Source organism: Nilaparvata lugens, chromosome 3, assembly GCF_014356525.2.
Source record: "Nilaparvata lugens isolate BPH chromosome 3, ASM1435652v1, whole genome shotgun sequence".
Taxonomy (NCBI): Eukaryota; Metazoa; Arthropoda; class Insecta; order Hemiptera; family Delphacidae; genus Nilaparvata; species Nilaparvata lugens.
The window spans coordinates 98,048,659-98,071,269 of NC_052506.1; the positions used below are offsets into that span (position 1 = coordinate 98,048,659).

The 22,611-nt window shown below is 33.9% G+C and overlaps 2 protein-coding genes across 3 annotated transcripts; both read right to left on the reverse strand.

The window, feature by feature from the left end:
* Positions 1 to 1,413: 1,413 nt before the first annotated feature.
* On the reverse strand, positions 1,414 to 2,058 carry LOC120350321. Its single transcript, XM_039422987.1, has one exon. The coding sequence runs from the start codon at positions 2,056 to 2,058 to the stop codon at positions 1,414 to 1,416; it is 645 nt and encodes a 214-aa protein (XP_039278921.1).
* Positions 2,059 to 11,870: 9,812 nt separating this feature from the next.
* LOC111059597 (putative uncharacterized protein DDB_G0286901) lies at positions 11,871 to 21,301 on the reverse strand. 2 transcript variants are annotated; one of them, XR_002606628.2, is made up of 3 exons: positions 21,095 to 21,301; positions 12,752 to 20,633; positions 11,871 to 12,292 (listed from the first exon to the last, which is right to left on the reverse strand). XR_002606628.2 is itself a non-coding variant. In XM_039425250.1 (2 exons), exon 2 carries the CDS (start codon positions 19,723 to 19,725, stop codon positions 17,995 to 17,997), a length of 1,731 nt encoding a protein of 576 aa, XP_039281184.1. In that variant the 5' UTR covers positions 19,726 to 20,633; positions 21,095 to 21,301; the 3' UTR covers positions 11,871 to 17,994. The 2 variants fall into 2 exon arrangements, 1 of the variants encoding a protein (XP_039281184.1); XM_039425250.1 differs by having other exon boundaries at positions 11,871 to 20,633.
* Positions 21,302 to 22,611: the final 1,310 nt, after the last annotated feature.

The following is a 22,611-nucleotide window of genomic DNA, read 5'->3' on the forward strand; positions in this document are numbered from 1 at the left end:
AAATAATAAATAATAAATAATCATTTTATTTGTTCATGGACCAGCCATACAAATACAGAAATACAGTTAAATAGAGATACATGCACAATTATTCTATAATTCCAACACTAACCTCCAATAGAAATGAATTCTAAAGTAAAGTGTCAGTTCGTGAGAGAGCACGATTTCACTCTCTATGTCTGTTATAAATGTCTCCACTCCATGTGGATTATCAAACAATCAAGACTTACAGAATATTACTGTATACTGAAAATTTATAACATGAAATATTGTATCAAGACATCAATGGAATAATTATAATTTAAATAAATACTTAAAGAACACAGCAATATCACAATTATAGATCAAACAATACTTCATAGCATATTACCAAAATTTACAGGAACATTAACATTACATTATAATACTACTTTGGATTGGAACAGGTACTCTAGGACAGGTACATTACTCAATAATTTTAACTACAAGGTTTCAAGCTATTGAATGAACTTACAGGCATTCTAATGAGTATAATGATGATAGTTAAGTCAGAACGATTGATTTACAATAAGACTACACTAAACTTGGGTGGAAATTCAATTTTCCAAGCCAAACAAAATGTGATTAATTTACATGGGGCATGCAATAGCTATCATCACACATATTTATTTGAGTTACAGGAAATCCCACTTGTGAAATCACGTACTCAAGTATCAACACTACAAATCAAGAAGCAAATATCAATTGCTTTTACTACATAAAGGAATACTCTATTTATTTTCCTCTTACTCAAATTTGATAGAAGTACCATTACTTTGTTGGCATCTGACACAACATTTTGGATGAATTCGCCAAGAAAGTAGGAACGAATAGAGTTATACATTGGACAGCGTACTAAGAAATGTTCTATATCTTCTCTCTCACGAATATTACAAATAGGACAATTCGACATACAGTTCAATTTTGTACCTCTATTATTAACATACAAGTATATAGATACATCAGTGGCCATTTGCAATTGAGTGATACAACAGACTTTGACAATGGGCATTTGGAATCCAAGCTGCTCACCCATCTTGAAATTGGGATTTAATTCTCTATAGTGAGGGCAATTCATAGAGCTGAGTGCTGCTCTACATCTTCCGCATACAAACTATCTGCGTGATTTCTGAGCAAGATTCCCTGTACAGCCTTCAACCTGTGAAAGAGGTCAGCTCTATCTCCTCATGCAATTACAATACCCTGATCACCGCACTTTTTCTGGAGATGAGACAACCATCCCGAGGCTCCATGTATATCGTTCTGCTCCAGTGCACAGTCCAACAACACCGAGAAACAGAGTTTAGGGTATCTACACTCAGACATCTGTAGGACCCTTAAAAGAAAACCAAAAGTTCTCTTCATTAGAATGTGACTGAGCCTCAATCTGCCCAATTACAAATGTACCGCCCAACTCGGTGATGTGACATTCAACAGAAGAACACGTTTCAGAAAATACAACTGTGCTCTTTCCAAAACGTCAGCACAACCAAGACCCCAAACTTCAGAGCCATACAGAATCGAAGGCAGCACTACCGCAACGTAGAGTTTCATCTTAGCATCCCATGTGTCAGACTTGGCTCTTTGAAGAACCTGGATGACTGACTCTCCAGTAATTCTCGCCTTCCTAATGAAGCCTTCACAGAATTTCCGGAAGCAACCCGACGCATGTTTGTGGCCCCTAGCATGGAAAGGTACAATTTTTGTTTTTTCAATATTGACAGTCAGCTTCAGGGATTCACAGTAGTCGGAAAGACAATTTATCTTGTTACGCAGGTCCACCTCACCATCTGCAAAGATGACAATATCATCAGCAAACAGTAACATCAATATGTCAGTTTGGTTTTTCAATGGAATGCCATGGAAGCCTCTTCCCCTGAAAAAGGACTCAATATTTCTCAAATAGCAGGAGAACAAAAATGGACTAAGTGAATCCCCCTGCAACACTCCTTTTGTAACTTCAATGGGGTCTGAAGTCCTATTCTCGCTTCTCACAACCAATGAAGCCCTGTCATAAAGTCCATTCAACAGCCTTATCATTTTACTGCTGACTCCACACAACCTAAGCTCGTCCCATAGAAGCCCATGAGGAACAGAGTCGAATGCAGTTTGGAAATCAACAAATAAAGCAAAAAGCTTGCGGCGTCTAACCTTTATCTGGTGGAAAACAACTGTATGCAAAACAAATATATTGTCCAGACATCCACGCCCTCTCCTAAATCCACTTTGACACTCAGGCAGTATGTGACATTGATCAGCCACTCTGACAGCCTTATCTCTAATGCATGTGTGAAAAGTTTTGTGATATTATTCAGCATTGCCAATCCTCTATAGTTATTAGGGTTGTCCTTATCTCCCTTCTTATACAGAAAAAACATGACAATTTTAGACCATTCCCAGGGTACCTCCTCCATATGTACTATTTTATTGAATGAATTTAGCAAATAATCTCTCCATTGCATTGGTAGAGCCTTGAAAAATTCATAATGTATTCCATCGACACCAGGTGTTTTTTTGTTCTTTGATTTAGATATTACCTGATCTAACTCCCACAAAGTGAATTCTCTATCCAGAAAGGGGTGTCTAGCATCACACAAACAATTGTTCCCTCTCACCAGCATATTTACTGCCAAGAAAGCGTGACCAAGATTCCAAAGAAACACCGTTAACATGCTTCTTTCCACCCTTGAAATATTTAACTGCTGTCCAAAACTCATAGGGATTTTTAAAATTTCTTATGTTGTCTTTAACTTTATTTAAATATAAATCTTTTTTAATTTTGATTGTATCCCTGTAATTCTTCTTCAAATCAATAAATGCTTTCACAGCTGTATCCTCATATAACCTGGACCTAGCAAACCTGAATGCCCTGCATACACCTCTTTTTAAAGCATTGCACTCAAGGTCGTACCAAGGTTTATTTTTAAAGCCACCAGTAATTGTTTCCTATACATGCCAGATAAGTCAGCTGCCTCCCAGATAGATTTTGTAAAATTCTCAAAAATTAAATCAATTGGATTATTTGTATCATTGAGTTGAAGATTCAATCTAGAAGATAGCAACAACACCTCTCTAAATGATTCGGCGCAGCGGTCCGCCCAAACCAGCCTGTAAGAAATAGTTTTATCGCTCTCAGGTTCTAATATTGAAGTTTCTAAATCATCAACCAAGTCAATATCTATATCAATCGGCAGGTGATCAGACGATAAAGAAATATCTGAAACTGTGAACTCACGTACAGTATTAAGGTGTGCCAAATCAATCCAAGCATAATCGATAACACTTTTGCCGTTTTCATTGATAAAAGTATAGTTTCCTGGCTTATCTCCAAAACTTCTACCGTTTAGGACAACAAACAATTCATTCTCCATTAGATTTACCAGTTTCCTACCCTTGCTATCAATTTTCTTATCTAGCGAGGACCTTCCGCTATACAAACAATTAGTAGTGTTGAATAAAAATTCATCTTCAAAAGAATTTAAGTCACCTATTCTACAATTGAAATCTCCGCCCACTATAATTGGCAGTTTTTCCCCACGAAATGAAATAATATTCTCATCGAATAATCGCTCTAGGCTATGAATACCCTCTTGCTCAAAACCTGATCGAAAATACGTGAGACCAACAATAAAACCATTTCCGTTTTTTTCCGCCTTCAGAAACAATAAGCAGCTACTATCAATAACAATGTCAAAACTTATATTATCTTTGATAAGAATCAGCAAGCCACCCACAGCACGGCCACGCCTGTTATCTCTTATAGCCACTCTTTCCACCATTTTAAAACTATCAAATATAACTGAATCATTTATCTTATTATAAGCCGTGTTTCTGATATGGCAACTATATCAAATGAATTGATTCTTTGGCGCTGCTGGCCATCAATTGAAAGCAAATTACTCAATCCGTGACAGTTCCAAAACATTATTTTCAGTCGAGAATTAGACTTAATTGAAGGATTTAAATTATGAGCCTCTTTAAAGGGTAAATGACTACGTCTACTGACATTTAGCAACTCCAGATTAACAAGTATCTCACACTCAATGACTGGACTCACCCCCTTCCATCTACTATGGTGGACCAGCGCCGCGGGAAGCACACTAGGACTAGCACCAAGTGAGTGTCGAGCCCGTTCCTCATTTTTCGACTGCAACACACGTTGACTGCCCCCGGCCCCCGTCCTCAGCCAGCCAAGCAGGTTGTTGGCAGGGTGCGACAAGCTGACTCATGCTGTCGCCGTCCCTCGCCGCCTCCACACATCGATTTCGCCGTCCATCTCCCTGTCGTCTCTTCGCACTGTGATGTCCTCTCGATACATCAGTACATCGCCTTCGAGTTATTGAATTCTTAGGGTGCTGAAGGGTGTCAAATAATGTGGCTCCTTGTCTTATTACTGTTGGAGTCGTGAAATCAGAAACCGGGCTGCAGGTGCAGGAGAATCGAGAGCACCAGGTGATTGGTTGGGTGTGATAGGGTAAGATCTCAGAAATGGTATGTCGGGAGAACTTGACAACCGGATGATCCTCCTATTTCTAGAAAGCACACCACCTTCACCGTCAACATCAGCCATCAGCACCGTCGCTTCACCAACTTCACTCATCACAGTCTGTTTGACAAAGTGTTTGGAGAATAATCGTTTTCCGTGGCGATTGAGATGGAGACCATGTTCTGTGAAGTTGAATCTCCGGAGGAAGTCATTAATGTCCAGGTAGAAGAGCTGCAGTGCACCAACATAGTCATCCACCACTCTAGATACGTAAGAGTTGGAGTAGAGTATGCTTTCGTTAAGTGTGAGGTCGTCATAACGGCAGGTACACTGCATATTACAATTTTCGACTTGAGCTTGAGTTCAAGAGAGAGCTGATTCCTTGGAAGATGGTTAATTGATGAGGTTCATTTTTATGAAAATCATTAGTACCAGCCAATATAACAATGACATCATCCTTAGTGAAGTCACTGACAAAATGGAGTCCATCGTGAATGATGTGTTTCAATTTAGCACCGTGCTTGTTGTAGACGAAAATTTCGAAGTCGTCATATAGATGATGGAGGTATTTACTCACCTCTTTTCCTTGACTGTCTGCTAAGATTGTCATCCTCCTTTTCTTCTTACTATAGGTTGAATCACTACATTTCATGCAAAGAGTCTTAGATTCACTTTCTTATCAGGTCTGTGAATTTGAGCTTTGACTAGTAGCTTGTGAGTAGTAGGCTCATCATTTTTTGATGGAGACAACTTATCCCCAGAGAGCACTCAAATCTATTCGTCACTTTCATAGTAGCTCTTGCCTCATTAACATTATGTCTTGCCTTAGCTGAGTGTCTTGGCGTAATAAAACCATCATTCTGAGAGATTGCCTTGTCGATAACAATGCTTTCATTCATAAGTACATTATTTTTTTCAGTTTCAATTATACGAATTATTTCATTTTTATTAATTAATTCTTCCTTTAAATGAATGTTTGATGCTCGTAGTTCTTTGATGCACGCTTTCAACTCCAATATTTCCTCATCAGCTTTCTCTTCATTTAATAAAGACTCTTCAAAATTTTCCTTGCATCTACTTTTTTCGCACTCTAATTGTCTAGTCAGTTCTGAATTTTCATTCAAAAGTTCCATTCTTTCATTTAGCAGTTCCCCGTTGCATGAGATTGCAGTGTCCAGTTTGTTCAATGCACTAACAATATTCGAATTAAATCAATAATAGAATCGTTTGTGAATTTTTCTGCAGTCACAGCCAGAGTTCCTCCAATGTTGATGGCCAAGTCTATCACCTCATCATTAGCAAGAAAATTGTTCATGTTGTTAAGTTCCAACTCTGCTCCACGTAATAACAGCTCAAGCTTGCTGCGTGTTGTCATAGTAGTCATTTCACAAATCAAAACTAGCGTCAATATTGGATAAATTAATGAACAGATTTTACAAATTACGATTTCTAACTGATACAGAATGAATATTGAGAGATAGCGGATTTGAATCTTTAAATTATAGATACTATGTGAAAATTTGGTACTCTTTGATTGAACAAATGAAATGGATAATAGCCCTTGGAAAGGGTCATAAACTGCACTAGTTAAAATAGCACTAGCAAAATAAGTTAATAAAAAATTACAATTCAGAAAATAGAATAAATGAATAGTTAGAATGATTATCAGGGTGGGGTTTTGCCTAAGGAAAATAGACCTTTTGGCTAAGTACAGTGTGGATATTTGAATTCATTTCATACAATAAAAATCATTTATGATAACTTATACCCTTAAACCTATAGTCATGACTTTTCTCAAATTGATGAATTTTGTGATGAATCTTTCAAATAGATCTCATGAAAAGAGAGAAAAATTGTGATTACCTTTTAAAATGAAAGAATTTGCTAAAGGGATAGTTAGCGACCGAGCGATAAAGCTTACTTATCAATAACTGTATATTTGATAAGAGTACCGTTCCGTACTGAATATATTTCTGGAAAATTATTCAATAAAATTATAATTATTTTGCAAATAAAGCACAAATTATTTATGAATCGCTCACTGATTTTGAGGTTACACTTTGTTTACATTCGATCAGATGTTTTTAAAAACAGTTCGAACGCAGCTGACTGATTCGAAGTATTGTCAAATGTCACGCTGGCTTCACGTAAGTTATAATACCATCTCTAAAAAATTTTAAAACTATCCATAAAGGATCAAGAATTTCAAATTAAAAAAAATAAAATGTATGTGTTATCGTTGAAATTATTTATTATTTAAGAAATTATATTATATGTCAGGTCTTATTGTAACTAAATAGGTCATAGCATGAAATTATATTATTGATAAAACGGCAGAAATTATTTATAACAATCTCAAACCTAATAAAATTGTACAAGAGTATTAATTCATTAACGACTTAATTCAACTGAACCACATGGTAATTAAATCTCTTTGGTAGGTCTAAGCCAATCACAGTGCATAGAAATAGCACCAAGACGGTGATCGTTTGAAAGCAACACATGTTAATCTATTATCAGACACCAACCCTGCCTTATCAGTTACACTAGCACATGTACATTGTATGAGAGAAACTATGTCTAGAAGATTAAGCAGTTTTAAGGATTACCTAAATTGAATCATTATTGTAATTAAAAGAATTGTATTCTACTGCTTGCCACTGACGTCATGTTTACGTCACAAGCGTTCTACCAATGGCAAATTTTTATGCAAATTGTTACATTGAGATTCTGAGAAGCAGGTCTAGCCTAAAAGCTTAGAGAAAGAGCAGCACTTCCCTTTTGAAATCCTCACCGTGCAGATCTCTTTTTATAGTTACCAAAGACCTATTTGTGAAAATTTCTTGTTCGATCTTAAATGTTCTATTTGTGAGCCGATATTTTAGGCCAATTTATTTGTTGTTTGTAAATTTCTGTTTTCATCAATCGATAAATTAAAAGCTTAAAGTAAATTATCCCTTAATTAATTCGGTGAAGGAAATATTAAATTAAAATTCCCCACGTGCTGAAACCGAAGCCTGGATTGCCGCCGATCAAACGATTTTTGATCTAAAGAAGAAAACCACGACCGCCAAGGAAATTCACGTGAGTTATAAGTTTTAAAAGGGGCCCCAATCTACGCTTCGAAATATTTCAGTGCAGAAAAACATAAATTTTTCTTCGTTAAATTATTGGCCACGCCGACAAGCGCTTTAGCATTTAAGAGCCTAGAATTTATTCATATTAAATTTATAAGAATTTGTAGTTGATTAGCTATCCTCCGCTGCCTGAACCACGACCCCGAACATTTTAAAAAATATTTTCTATAATTCATTTTTCACTATTTTTTCAAACTGTTAGATCTTATCAATTGTAAAATTCTGTCGAATCACGCATGGTATCATGCAAGCACAAGAAAATTTTTAACTATTCTGTTAATGCCGAATTATTATCAACCTGTAAATCAAATTCTGAACCTGCACTGTATGATTGCATATTTTATTGTAATATATTTCAGTTTTGTTAATTCGCTTCTGAGTTCGATTATTTCTTAAGCCTGTCAATTATTGTGTCTGATACGTTCTATATCATCAAGAACCGATCAAATACGATCATTGGAATAATTGAATCAAGCTGGATATTGGAACAGGTCTAAGTGGATGTAGCGAGTGGGGTCAGATCGAGATATTTATTCTTTGTCCTTACCTGCTCATACATCGGCTTTTATCTGTTACCTACCTCGACTTAGGAACGAATGCATCAATTGTACAGCAGAGGCAGCCATAGATCATATAATTCCTACAATAGAGCTTAAAACCCGACAAGACTCTGTTCTCGAAATATATTCTGAACGATATTTGGTTCAAATAGCATATTTTTTAATCCTTCAGAACTTATTAGAGACGCAGTCCCGTAAATTAGCTACATCGGATTTTTGCTCGACCTGTATGATTTTGTATGCTCATTCTTCACAGGTAATAATTTTAAGGTATCCGTATTCAGTGTTTAGCGTCCGCTACACTACTTATAAAAGTTTCATCATTATACAATCTGTCATTAGAAGAATCAAGGGTGAGCGAGCGTTTAGGCCTCCCGCGATTCCGACAATTGTATGAATCTTGTAGTGAATCAATCAGTCTGGTGTTCACTCAGCGTCCACACACGCATTGCAAAATTTATAGCCTCTACACCATTGACTCAGTACAAGATTCACCCTACATGTGTGAAGCCATCAAATACCGCTCCACATGATTTGCCGGCCCAACGTGAGGCATTTAGATTCAGCACTACATGATTTGGCAAATCTCTCTACATATGTGAGGCGTTAAAAAACGCACCACATGATTTGGTGCCCAACAGTGATAGGCATTGAAGAGGTGGATAATCGACTGCGAGGATTATTTAGTTGCTCAGTATACTATAGCGCTGACAACCGGAAAATTTTTTTTTGAAAAATTCATGGTTGTGAATTTTTTCGAATTTAATATTGACTGTTCACTGTTATATAAAATAACAAGAAGTACCATACCCAATTTTTGAACGGAAAAGAAATTTATCGATTGATGAATTTTTAGAGAAAAAATCGAACTCAGAATTTTATTATTGTGTTATTCGAAAATTGGTCGTACTATAAGTCATAGGTATAAGAGATATCATAAGAAAGGTCATATTATTTGAAGAATATTAGGTCTATATTGAAACAATTTACAAATATTTACAGAAAAGAGGATTGAAGTTATTTACATTTTTAAAAGTTTTTAAAACATAAAGAGGGAAGTAAATTAAATCACGGATATATTGTGGAATTCAAGCAGAGCATCACTGCTTTTATATAAAATTTTGCAAAGAACACTAGCCTATATATAGAATTGCGGCAAGAATTATAAAAGTAAAATATTTATAATAATAGTAATAATAAATTATAAGAGGCGTACCTGTATTACCGCATAAGTGTTCACTGTGTATCCTGTGTGTCCTTGTCATTTTTATGTTAACGATATTGCTAACTTGACTCATTTTATCACTGACACATTGCTAAACCACTTTTTCTGTATTTCACTCACTACGAAGCTATAACAATTTCTATTGGATTTCTTATTAATTATTTTATATATCACATCAACACTTTCACGTTTTTTATTCACCACACACGTTCGTCGCATTATTCTCTCACAAACTATGGCAGGAAACGACCAGGTCAATCCAAGTCTGTCGGACACCGAGGACATCTCACCCGATTGTTCGCCGCCATCCGCATCTGCCACCGCATCTGCCGATTTCCATCCAAACGTACTGGATGATTTATCTTCGACGCAGGTGGAGGAGAGCTGCATCCTAGTGGAGGATCCATCGGCAGCCCAAGAGCCGGAGGACGAAACATCGGGAGAGCATACGGACGACGACGCTCCAGAAACAGGAACTCCCATTTCTCGCACCATTGCCCGGATGAAGAACCAGCAGATGACCGTTAGATATGCACCCACTCCCGCAATGGATATGGACACCCTCCTGAAAGCAATAACCAAGATGAACGAACAAATGAAGGAAGAATTAAAAGAAGACAATAAACAAATAAGGGAAGAACTAATTAAAGATATCCGACAGATGCGGAACACAAGTGAACAGAGTTTCAAGAAACCAGAACAAAAGTTGAGGGAAGCGGAAGAAAGCAGGATATTAGGATGGCAAATTAAGGAGAAGTGTCATGCAACGGGAGTCAATATTGGACCAGTAATCGAGCCCATGCATGCGAAAGCGGACATAATCGAAGGAGAGGACATAAAACAGTTAAGCGAACGTGACACATGTATGGAAGACCAACCTACCGAGAGTATTAATACTGAAGTTGCACCGCACGCCGCCGAACGCCGAGAGGGACCGGACGACATCACCAGCCAAGCCGAAGACATCATCCATGGCATGGAGGGACAGCCCGCACCACCACCCGCAGAATGCCGAGGAGAGCCGGACAACGTCACCCGCCAGGCCGAGGACGACATCCATCAGGTAGAAGGACAGCCAGTACCACCGCGCGCCGGACACCAGGAGTCCAAGGACGTTGCCCACCACGTTGAAGAGCAGCCCGGACCGCCGACCGCACGTATCTCCCATCCACCGAGGACAGCACCTGCAACAGAAAAACCCAGCACTCATGAAGATAGTTCGCCAAACAATGGAAAAACAAAAATCCACAACAAACCAAAATCACAACCAAAACTGAAAACCTATAAATCAAAACAACAGACAAGCAAAATAGCAGTTCAATGGAAAAGAAGAAGCATTAATAGAGTTCATTCACACCGCCGTCATGTAAGGCTAAAATTGAATATCAAATTTCTCCCCGCCATGCAGAAAGGAAAAATGGTCTCAAGAAGAACCTATCTACACCGCCGTCATGTTAGGCTGAAATCGTACATCAAATCTTTTACACGCATGCAAGAAAAAAGGAAGACGGTATCAGAAAGGACCTACAACCACCGCAGTCATGTCCGGTTAAAATCAAACAGACTGTACACCGGCATGCAAAAAAGAAAAAGATTATCTGAAAAACCCACAGACACCACCGGCATGTCAGATTTAAGGATATCAAACTGCATGTTACCGGCCAACAAAGAGGAAACGAGTTTGTAAGAATCGATCTACACCACCGGCACATTCGTTTTAAGCCGAGTTTAGTAAAACGGATAGTTGCAAATTGGAACGGAAACCTTGAAACAAATCAGAAATCAAATTTAGATGGGGGCTTGAGGAGAAAATAATTTCGGATTAACTGAAAAATTGCATTCGTGGAATACATCAACTATCAAACTTCTTCATAGTCACAGCCTACCCATTGAATCACATCTTTGCAGACTAGCATCTTTCTACTGCAGCCTAATCATAATCAACATAACCTAAACTTCGCCGCATCTCATCTAATAAACACAATCCACTTCAAATGAAGAAAGCCATTTCAAGTGTAACCCTGTTTGTACGCAACGTACTAAGCGCAAATAAGAAATTGCTCGAGTCAAACGGTAGACGATTGTCAAGTCACCGAAGTAAAATCACACTCTCACCCAATTTATGTAAAAAGCCAAACCAAAGAGTCGAAACCTGTAATAACTATGAAAAAATGATGAAAGTCTATATTGAAATGTTACTACAGTTTACCGCAGTTGAAATTAATCTTTGAGATGGGGAAGGAAATAATCCTCCGAATATTTAAATCAATAAATTGAATATAGTTCAATATATTAACTAAAATATTCCATTTATTTAATTTCCAACCCCTTCTAAGTAGCAACATTTATAATTGAATGATATGGCAGCTCAACAATTCAAGAATTATCCCATTCGTTACTTGTCATTGATGATTGTTAGGCATATTCAATAATCAACAATAAGATTGTAATCATGTTTGCAATTTAATATACATAATAGATCAAATAAATAGAATTTCCAAAAAATAAACAAAATTTAAATCAAGTAATTACAAATTTATTTATTATCCTGTCCCATTTATTTTTGCGAAGTAGTTGCCTGTGAATTTTCCATAAATTAATATTGGTTGTTTCGTAAATACCTGGTGTATTGAAGTGAGGAGGCCTCCGTACACTTTATTCAAATTTTTCACTTATTAATTTTTCACTGCACAAGAAGTTCTTGAAGTATCCTTTTTACGGCGAATTTAGATCTTTTCTGGAAATATTGGTTTCCTTGTGATGAGTTGGTCAGCAAGGATTCAGCTTCCATGGCCATAACTAAGACATCCTGTGATACTACGAGTCTACGAGTCTACGAGTCTACGAGTCTACGAGTCAACGACCGCTAAATAATAGAGAAACGAAAAGAATATATATAAATACTGTAATACTAAAGGAGAGATCAATAATACAGAATTTGCTCTTCTTAACAAAATCAACAATACACAAGATCTTTAATAAATTCATCAATAATAGTTTAAAGATAAATAATTCAAGATACTCGAAGTGAAGCTTCCAAAAGAGATTTTTTTAAAAAGAAAAATTATAACTTGAATAAGGCTTTACAATTTTATTTAATTATTTATTTATTTATTTGACCAGCGTGACAAAGATAATTTGATATTTATTTATTTATTAATTTAATTTTACTATTATATAAACTTGCATAGAAATATTTCCAACATTTTGAATTACGAGAATTAGAGCTGAAAAACAAATTTAAGGAAAGCTGGGATTAATTATAATCTGATCAGACTTGACTTATAAAACAATAAGTAAAGTATATAAATAAATAATGCTTTACCTGTACAGCGGAAATTGTAGAAATTACTATGGATACATATGTGATGAATGAGGTTTTCAACAAATATAAATAAATTGCCATAACTTAGGCCAGCTAGAATGAATACTCAATTAAATTTTCGGACATGATTACTTTTCTTTTTTTTTTTTTTTTTTTATAACAAACAAGAAAATTTACATATTTAAAAAGGAAATAAAAAAAATAAAGAAAATAATAATATCACAACTTGTGATGTATGAAATCTGTCTCTGATCAACTACATATTGTAATAAATAGAAAAATTTAGCATAAGCTAAATAAAAATGGAATCAAAGGAAAAAGTTAAATTTACAACCTCCACTCACGAAATTCAGAGACAGAATGGATCATCGAGCGTTGAAGACGGGGTAGCAAACAAGACAGTGACGTAAGCAAAACGGAATTATCAAAATTAGACAAAGAAACTAGAGAGAAAGAGCAATGCAAACTCAAAGCTACCAACAAGGACAGAAAAAGGGAGAAAGAAAATAGCAAAAAAGAACTGGAGAGAACAAGAAAGTAGATTATTCGAAGGGTACAGCTCGATCCCATAAGTGCATCTTTGTCTCACTGAGAAAAACAAGCTGATAATACAATCGAATTTAGAACCGAAATAACAGAAAAACAAGATAAAAATAATCATGTCCAAAATTGTTACATACTCCCTCCACTCAAGTGTGTGAAAGCTACATTCTAAAAAAAAAATTTGAGCTAGCTAAGATAATTTTTAAGTTGAATTAACATATATATAGAATTTATCAGAGAAGAATGCTTCATAAGAATTTGAGTTGAGAAATATTCACTCTTAGAGTTGAATTATTCCAAGAAATAAATCATCTATTTGTAAAATTATTAATTCAAAACTCAACATCAAATAAAAATCAAATAAAAACTCTTGATTACAAATTCAATGAAGATCAGAGGTGGAACCTACTCAATAGCTGAGTAACCATTGAAATAATAAAAAAAAATTTAGAATCTAACAACAGAAGAAACTAGACCACAAATTAATGCAGGGATTGGCCACTCCCAACAAAAACTTGAAGTCTTTCAAACAAAGAAATATCTGAACATGCGTCCACACTCAGATTTCAAAAGAAAATTAATCAGTTCTCAGTCCCAAAGAATATATTCCATCTCTAATGATCATTTGCCTACCCCTTTTTTTTATATATATATATATCTTTGATCCTTTTTTTTATTCTAACAAAATTCATACACTCTTGATAAAATTTGAAAGATAAATCACTTGACATTATTTACATACAGAAACCAATATTTTTCTACTCTATTACCCAATTAAGTGATAATAATATACATTTTCAAGTATTTTATCATTTATCAAAACTCTTCTTTTGATTCACTTTATTCCCTTACTTTATTTACAACAATCTGATGAAATAGAAACACTGCTATTCACCACTATTCATCAAAATTCATTAACACTAAAGCAAAATTATAACTATAAACTATTTCAATAATCTATCTAATAATATGATCTCAATAAAATTTCTATCTATTTATAGGCTAAGATAGATTCTTTTGTACAATATTTTACACAATTCCATAAAGAAATTAAATAAGTGAGTAAAGTTAAAATTTCAATAGGTGGCGCGCTTCACCAAAGAAAACAACTATTTACTCTTCAGAAACACCTAAACCAAAGGCAACACAATTTAACCAGAAGAGAAACGTTCCAGAATAATAGTGAGTTTCCTACAAATAACCAAAGGAAGAAAGTATCAATGAGCCGATCTCTCAGTAAGAAACAACAGAGACGAAACCGTTACCCTTTACTTCAAAGATAAGAAGGAAGAATGAATACCAGGCTACATTATCCAAAACAAGGAATTATGAATTATATTTCTTTAATTGTGAGACATGAGCCTTTTGAACAAAGCGATTAGTAATAGGGTCAACTAATTCAGCCGTAACATCAGATAACCATCTTTTTATTTTTAGCGGGCCACGATACCGGAAGCTTAATTTTGTACAAATTTGGTTGGCCTTATCACTAAGAATATGTGTCCGGACCCATACAAGGTCATCTATAGCAAAAGGAATAGGGACACGGTTCCTATCATAGCGAGTTTTTCTATAATTATGACTTTTCATCAATTGCTCTTTAGCCTTTTGCCAAATTTCTACAGTGTTCTCATCGGCAGTATCAGGTAAAATTTCATTAATATTCCAGATATTCAAAAGAGGTTCTTTAGGTTTATAACGGAACATCAGAGAAAAAGGGGTGCACTTAATGCTATCATGTTCAGCAGTATTAAAAGCTAAAGCTAACCAATCATTTACAGTATCATCCCATTTATTCTGTGAGTTTGCATGAAAAGCAATGAGAGAGCTACGCAAATTACGATGTAATCTTTCAACTATGTTTGCTTTAGGATAGAAAGGTGAAGTCGTATTATGACGAATTCCTAATTGAAAACAGAAATTTTTAAACTTGATTGATTTAAAAATTGATGCATTATCACTAATAATTTGTTTAGGAGTAGAGAAATTCGCAAAAATACCTTTCAATGCTCTAATTACTGATTCAGAATTAGCTTTTCTCAAACATTTTAACCAACAGAATTTACTGAAAACGTCAATTGCACTAAAAATAAAACAGTTATTCTGTGATGTGCGTACTAATGGACCAACTAAGTCAATATGTATCATCTCAAGAGGTTTTTCCTGTATTTTTGATGATAAAAAACCGTAATTGGTAGCCTGAGCTGGTTTACTTTTTGCACAAAGAGTACAAGATTTAACTAAATAAATTATATCTTTCCTCAAATCAACCCAGTGGAAATTCTCTTGAATTTTTGAAATAGTTTTAGCAATACCTAAATGAGCACCAATCATACTTTCATGATAATATTTGAAGATTAAAGGAACAAGAAGTTTGGGTATGACTATTTTTTGTTTTTCCTGGTTTCTTAGTTTTATCACTAATACTCCTTTAGACAAACTATAAGGAAACTGATCAATATTATTATTAATCTTTTCTATTATATCCGCTAAAATAGGATCATTCTCTTGGTGTTGTTTTATGTCAGTGAATACTAGTGGAAAATCGGTAATTTTTAGTGAGTTTATTAAGTTTAGACTATTTTCTACTTCTATATGTTCATCTTTGACATCAATTTCAGGCAATTCACTGTCATCATGGTACATTCTGGATAAAGCATCAGCTATGCAATTATCTTTTCCCGCTACATGCTGTGTTGTGAACTGAAATGATAAAAGCCTAAGTATCCAACGACTAAGTCTACCAATTTGCTTGTCTTGTTTTAAAATCCATGCTAAGGCACTATTATCTGTTAACAACAAGAATTTAGTGTGTTGTAAGTACAGTTTAAATCTTTCCATGCCAAAAATTGCTGCATAGCATTCGATCTCATATGTAGAATATTTGCATTCTTGTTGAGTGAGCTTTTTGGAAGCAAAACTAATAGGCTTTAGGATGCCATCAACATATTGAGAAAGGACCGCAGAAATTGATAAGGAGCTCCCATCAGTTTGCAACACAAACTGTTTATTAAAATCAGCTGTTATTAAGACAGGAGGGTTCATAATTGCATTTTTCAATTTCTGAAAAGCTTTCTCGTGAACATCTTCCCAAATAATTTTTTATCCTTCTTTCTTAGTTCGTTGAGGGGTGAGGCGATTTCAGCGTAATTTTCAATGAATTTGTGAAAATATCCTACCATTCCTATGAATCTGGAGATAGCCTTGACATTTTTTGGTCTAGGGTAATTACGAATTGAATTTGTCCGAGCTGGATCAATAGTAATACCATGTTCACTTACTAAATTACCTAGAAAGGAGATTTGTTTTTTTGCAAATTTAGCTTTCTCCTTTTTTACAGTAAACCCACCTTGTTTAAGTTTGGACAACACTATCTTAATGTGCTCAAGATGTGACTCAAAATCTTCAGAATAAATCACAATATCATCCAAATAATTTATTACAAATTTGAATTTTATCCCTTCAAATAAAATATTCAAAGCAGTAGATAAGGCTTGAGCACCTATTGATAAACCAAACGGTACACGAGTATAACAGTAAGTTTGAGTTGGAGTTGCAAAAGTAGTCAAGTGCTTAGAAGATGGAGATAATTTCAATTGATAATAGCTTTCAGTAAGATCAAGAACAGTAAAGAACTTAGCACCGTTAAACCAATGGAATGTACTCTCAATGTTTGGCAAAGGTGTAGCATCTAATGCAATTTTTTTATTTAATGCTCTATAATCTACTACCACACGATGGCCACCATCTTTCTTAGGAACTAAGAAACAAGGGCTGGAATAATTAGAAGTTGATTTCTCAATAATTCCATCATCTAACATTTTTTGAATTTTTTTATTTAAGATTTCCATTCTTATCGGATTTAACTGATAAGGAGCTTTCCTTACGGGCTGATTGTCTATCAGACGAATTTCATATTCTATTACGTTCGATTTACCTAGTTTATGGGTAAGAACATCATCAAATTGATTTAATACTTTGTTTAATTCTACTTTCTGCGAAGAGCTTAAATCGTCCAATTCCACATCAGTACCAATTCTATTCATTTTCTTTAGTAATTCCAACCTGTGATTTTTTTCAAAAGAAAATTTGAATTGCGGTTTAAATCCAAAGAAATACCTATTATTGAATAAATCAGGAACTAATTTGGAATAATGAATAAAATCACAACCTAAAACAATAGGAATTGACAAATCATCATGAACAAAGAAACGAAATTTCCAACTGAAGTTTTCAATTTTTATTTTTAATAGAACTGACTCTTTCAACAGTAATTTACTTTTATTCGCAGTAACACAATGCTGAATATCCTCTTGAATAAGCAGATTACCATTATCCCGTAATATTTCAGTAAAAACTTTCCTTGAAATGATACTATAATCAGAACCAGAATCAATCAATGCAATAGAACTGACACAGTTATTTCCTAACTCACATACTATTAAAGGAGTGATTTTATTAATCAAAGCTCTAGTCTTTAACTGATTAAATTTCTTTTGCTTTTTTCTTTTTATTTTATTTTTCATTTTCTGATTTTTGTCAGTATATTTTGATTGAATTGATTTCTTCTTACCATTAGAAAAAGTATCACTACATTTCAAGGTATTAATTCCGTTTTCTTTATTGAATTTTTGATTGTATTTGGTGTTTTGAAATTTTCTTTTACTGTATATTTTCTTTTTATACTGTTTCCCAGCTAGTCATGCTTTTTTATTTTCACAAGAGTTTGCATAATGTCCACTTTCATTACATTTAAAGCAACGTATTTTAGATAGATCTCTAGTGAAATTATTATTAGATCTTTGGTGATTCTGATTATGATTTCTCGAATTACTGCTTGTACCTCTGAAATTTGAATTATTCATGTTGGATCTACATGACTGAGCTAGATGACCTACTTTGTTGCATTTGTAACAACGTCTTTGAGCTAATTCAACATTCATTGGAGATTTTTGATTATTTTTATTAGTATTAAAATTGTATTTATTTCTTTCTAAATCCCCATATTGAATATTTTGAGATACTACTGAGATGGAAGTTAAGTCATTAAAACTAGTTGGTTTGGATTGGAAAACTAGTCTATTTCTTTCCTCTGGATTCAACCCTGAGCAAATATTATTGACTACGTCTTCCTCAGATTTTTCTAATCTTAGTAGTTTATTAGCGTCTTTGATTGACACAATGTAAGCAGACAAGGGTTCACCAGCCCTTTGTAAACGATAATAGTGGTCTCTTTCAATGATTGAAATCAATCTAGACGGAATAAAATGTTGCAGAATATCCTTATGAAATTCATCAAAACTCTTATTTGTACTCATAGCTAAATTCAATCGATCGGCGAGAGGCCCTACAACAGAAGAGTGAATGATATGGAAAAGTTGCTGATCTAATAAGTTCGATCGTTCTTTTATTTTCAAACATATTTCAATGAATTTCAACAAACTATCAACATTCAATCCGTCAGTATTCGGAAGTTCCTTCATCAGACCTTCGATAGGATTTGATAATTTATTATACAAATTACCAAATAAAGGTGAAGACAAGTTGGCTGCAAGGTTTACCCTATTAGTATTGAAATCACTACCGAATACAGTCCTACCCAAGTTTTCATTTATTGTAGCATGTACCTGTTCTACCATAGAGACAGTATTACTATTATTTATATTTTCAAAATCAGTAACTTGAATATCAGGATTGGTAACATTTGTTTGTGAATACTGAGTAACATTTTGTTCCATATTACTTGTACTAGGAATTGGCGCAATAAAGCGATTTACTGTATTAGTATGAAGTTTAGTATTCGAATCGTGTGTGGGATTATTCATTTTTGAATCAGGTGTACTAAGACTGCTTTGTTTTTCAAAATGAGGCGAACTAGATCTACTAAAGCATTCACACAAGTCGATCAATTTAGTAAAAGTAGCCTGAGCTAATACAATAGACTCATCAATACCCTTAATTAGATTTTGGTCATTTGCTTCTTTAGCATAAGTTAATAATTGAACAATTCGATTGAGAATATGTAGAAAAATGGATAACGCTTTATGAATGTTTACCTTTTTATCAGGAATACTCATAGAAAGAATTTTCTCCAAGTATTCATCTTCCCCTGTCAATAAATCAAGGATTTTTTTTATAGCAATTTTACTAGACTCATCATCGTAAATAATTCGTGCAATTTTTGGGTCTGGATTGCTAACTAATGCTCGATACTTTCCCCTTAAAGTGTCTACATCATTGTCAATAACTGTATCTGTAGGTACTCCCAATGTTTCAAGTTCGAAAAGTAAATTCTCTTTAGTAACAAAATTAGGATTGAATTTTCTAATAGGAATCAAATTGAAATTGAAGCACTCTTCAACTGATTTTTTAACATCCCAATAATTAATTATTTTAGATTCCATAGATGCTACTTTATTCGGTGAACCCATATTATCATTTTCTTAAATAAATTATTAATATGATTATATAATACTTATAATTCGAGATCATTTATGATGAATAATATTTGATTTTGTATTTTAATTTTAACCTGAATCCTCCCCACCATCAATGAAAGAAGAAAGGATAAGAACAGCCGAGACCGTCACACATCATTCAATATTATTGATAAATCAATGAAAGAGTTTGCAAGCAAACCTCGCAGAGTAAGGCGCAGTTGAAATGTTACCTCAGTTTACCGCAGTTGAAATTAATCTTTGAGATGGGGAAGGAAATAATCCTCCGAATATTTAAATCAATAAATTGAATATATAGTTCAATATATTAACTAAAATATTCCATTTATTTAATTTCCAACCCCTTCTAAGTAGCAACATTTATAATTGAATGATATGACAGCTCAACAATTCAAGATTTACCCCATTCATTACTTGTCATTGATGATTGTTAGGCATATTCAATAATCAACAATAAGATTGTAATCATGTTTGCAATTTAATATACATAATAGATCAAATAAATAGAATTTCCAAAAAATAAACAAAATTTAAATCAAGTAATTACAAATTTATTTATTATCCTGTCCCTTTTATTTTTGCGAAGTAGTTGCCTGTGAATTTTCCATAAATTAATATTGGTTGTTTCGTAAATACCTGGTGTATTGAAGTGAGGAGGCCTCCGTACACTTTATTCAAATTTTTCACTTATTAATTTTTCACTGCACAAGAAGTTCTTGAAGTATCCTTTTTACGGCGAATTTAGATCTTTTCTGGAAATATTGGTTTCCTTGTGATGAGTTGGTCAGCAAGGATTCAGCTTCCATGGCCATAACTAAGACATCCTGTGATACTACGAGTCTACGAGTCTACGAGTCTACGAGTCTACGAGTCAACGACCGCTAAATAATAGAGAAACGAAAAGAATATATATAAATACTGTAATACTAAAGGAGAGATCAATAATACAGAATTTGCTCTTCTTAACAAAATCAACAATACACAAGATCTTTAATAAATTCATCAATAATAGTTTAAAGATAAATAATTCAAGGTACTCGAAGTGAAGCTTCCAAAAGAGATTTTTTTTTAAAAAGAAAAATTATAACTTGAATAAGGCTTTACAATTCTATTTTATTATTTATTTATTTATTTGACCAGCGTGACAAAGATAATTTGATATTTATTTATTTATTAATTTAATTTTACTATTATATAAACTTGCATAGAAATATTTCCAACATTTTGAATTACGAGAATTAGAGCTGAAAAACAAATTTAAGGAAAGCTGGGATTAATTATAATCTGATCAGACTTGACTTATAAAACAATAAGTAAAGTATATAAATAAATAATGCTTTACCTGTACAGCGGAAATTGTAGAAATTACTATGGATACATATGTGATGAATGAGGTTTTCAACAAATATAAATAAATTGCCATAACTTAGGCCAGCTAGAATGAATACTCAATTAAATTTTCGGACATGATTACTTTTCTTTTTTTTTTTTTTAATAACAAACAAGAAAATTTACATATTTAAAAAGGAAATAAAAAAAATAAAGAAAAATAAAATGTATGTGTTATCGTTGAAATTATTTATTATTTAAGAAATTATATTATATGTCAGGTCTTATTGTAACTAATAGGTCATAGCATGAAATTATATTATTGATAAAACGGCAGAAATTATTTATAACAATCTCAAACCTAATAAAAATTGTACAAGAGTATTAATTCATTAACGACTTAATTCAACTGAACCACATGGTAATTAAATCTCTTTGGTAGGTCTAAGCCAATCACAGTGCATAGAAATAGCACCAAGACGGTGATCGTTTGAAAGCAACACATGTTAATCTATTATCAGACACCAACCCTGCCTTATCAGTTACACTAGCACATGTACATTGTATGAGAGAAACTATGTCTAGAAGATTAAGCAGTTTTAAGGATTACCTAAATTGAATCATTATTGTAATTAAAGGAATTGTATTCTACTGCTTGCCACTGACGTCATGTTTACGTCACAAGCGTTCTACCAATGGCAAATTTTTATGCAAATTGTTACATTGAGATTCTGAGAAGCAAGGTCTAGCCTAAAAGCTTAGAGAAAAGAGCAGCACTTCCCTTTTGAAATCCTCACCGTGCAGATCTCTTTTTATAGTTACCAAAGACCTATTTGTGAAAATTTCTTGTTCGATCTTAAATGTTCTATTTGTGAGCCGATATTTTAGGCCAATTTATTTGTTGTTTGTAAATTTCTGTTTTCATCAATCGATAAATTAAAAGCTTAAAGTAAATTATCCCTTAATTAATTCGGTGAAGGAAATATTAAATTAAAATTCCCCACGTGCTGAAACCGAAGCCTGGATTGCCGCCGATCAAACGATTTTTGATCTAAAGAAGAAAACCACGACCGCCAAGGAAATTCACGTGAGTTATAAGTTTTAAAAGGGCCCCAATCTACGCTTCGAAAATATTTCAGTGCAGAAAAACATAAATTTTTCTTCGTTAAATTATTGGCCACGCCGACAAGCGCTTTAGCATTTAAGAGCCTAGAATTTATTCATATTAAATTTATAAGAATTTGTAGTTGATTAGCTATCCTCCGCTGCCTGAACCACGACCCCGAACATTTTAAAAAATATTTTCTATAATTCATTTTTCACTATTTTTTCAAACTGTTAGATCTTTCAATTGTAAAATTCTGTCGAATCACGCATGGTATCATGCAAGCACAAGAAATTTTTAACTATTCTGTTAATGCCGAATTATTATCAACCTGTAAATCAAATTCTGAACCTGCACTGTATGATTGCATATTTTATTGTAATATATTTCAGTTTTGTTAATTCGCTTTCTGAGTTCGATTATTT

Bases quoted from the DNA above. Each gene is read 5' to 3' on its own strand.
- LOC120350321 (XM_039422987.1), bottom strand. From the start codon at position 2,058: ATGATAAGGCTGTTGAATGGACTTTATGACAGGGCTTCATTGGTTGTG.
- LOC111059597 (XM_039425250.1), bottom strand. From the start codon at position 19,725: ATGGGTTCACCGAATAAAGTAGCATCTATGGAATCTAAAATAATTAAT.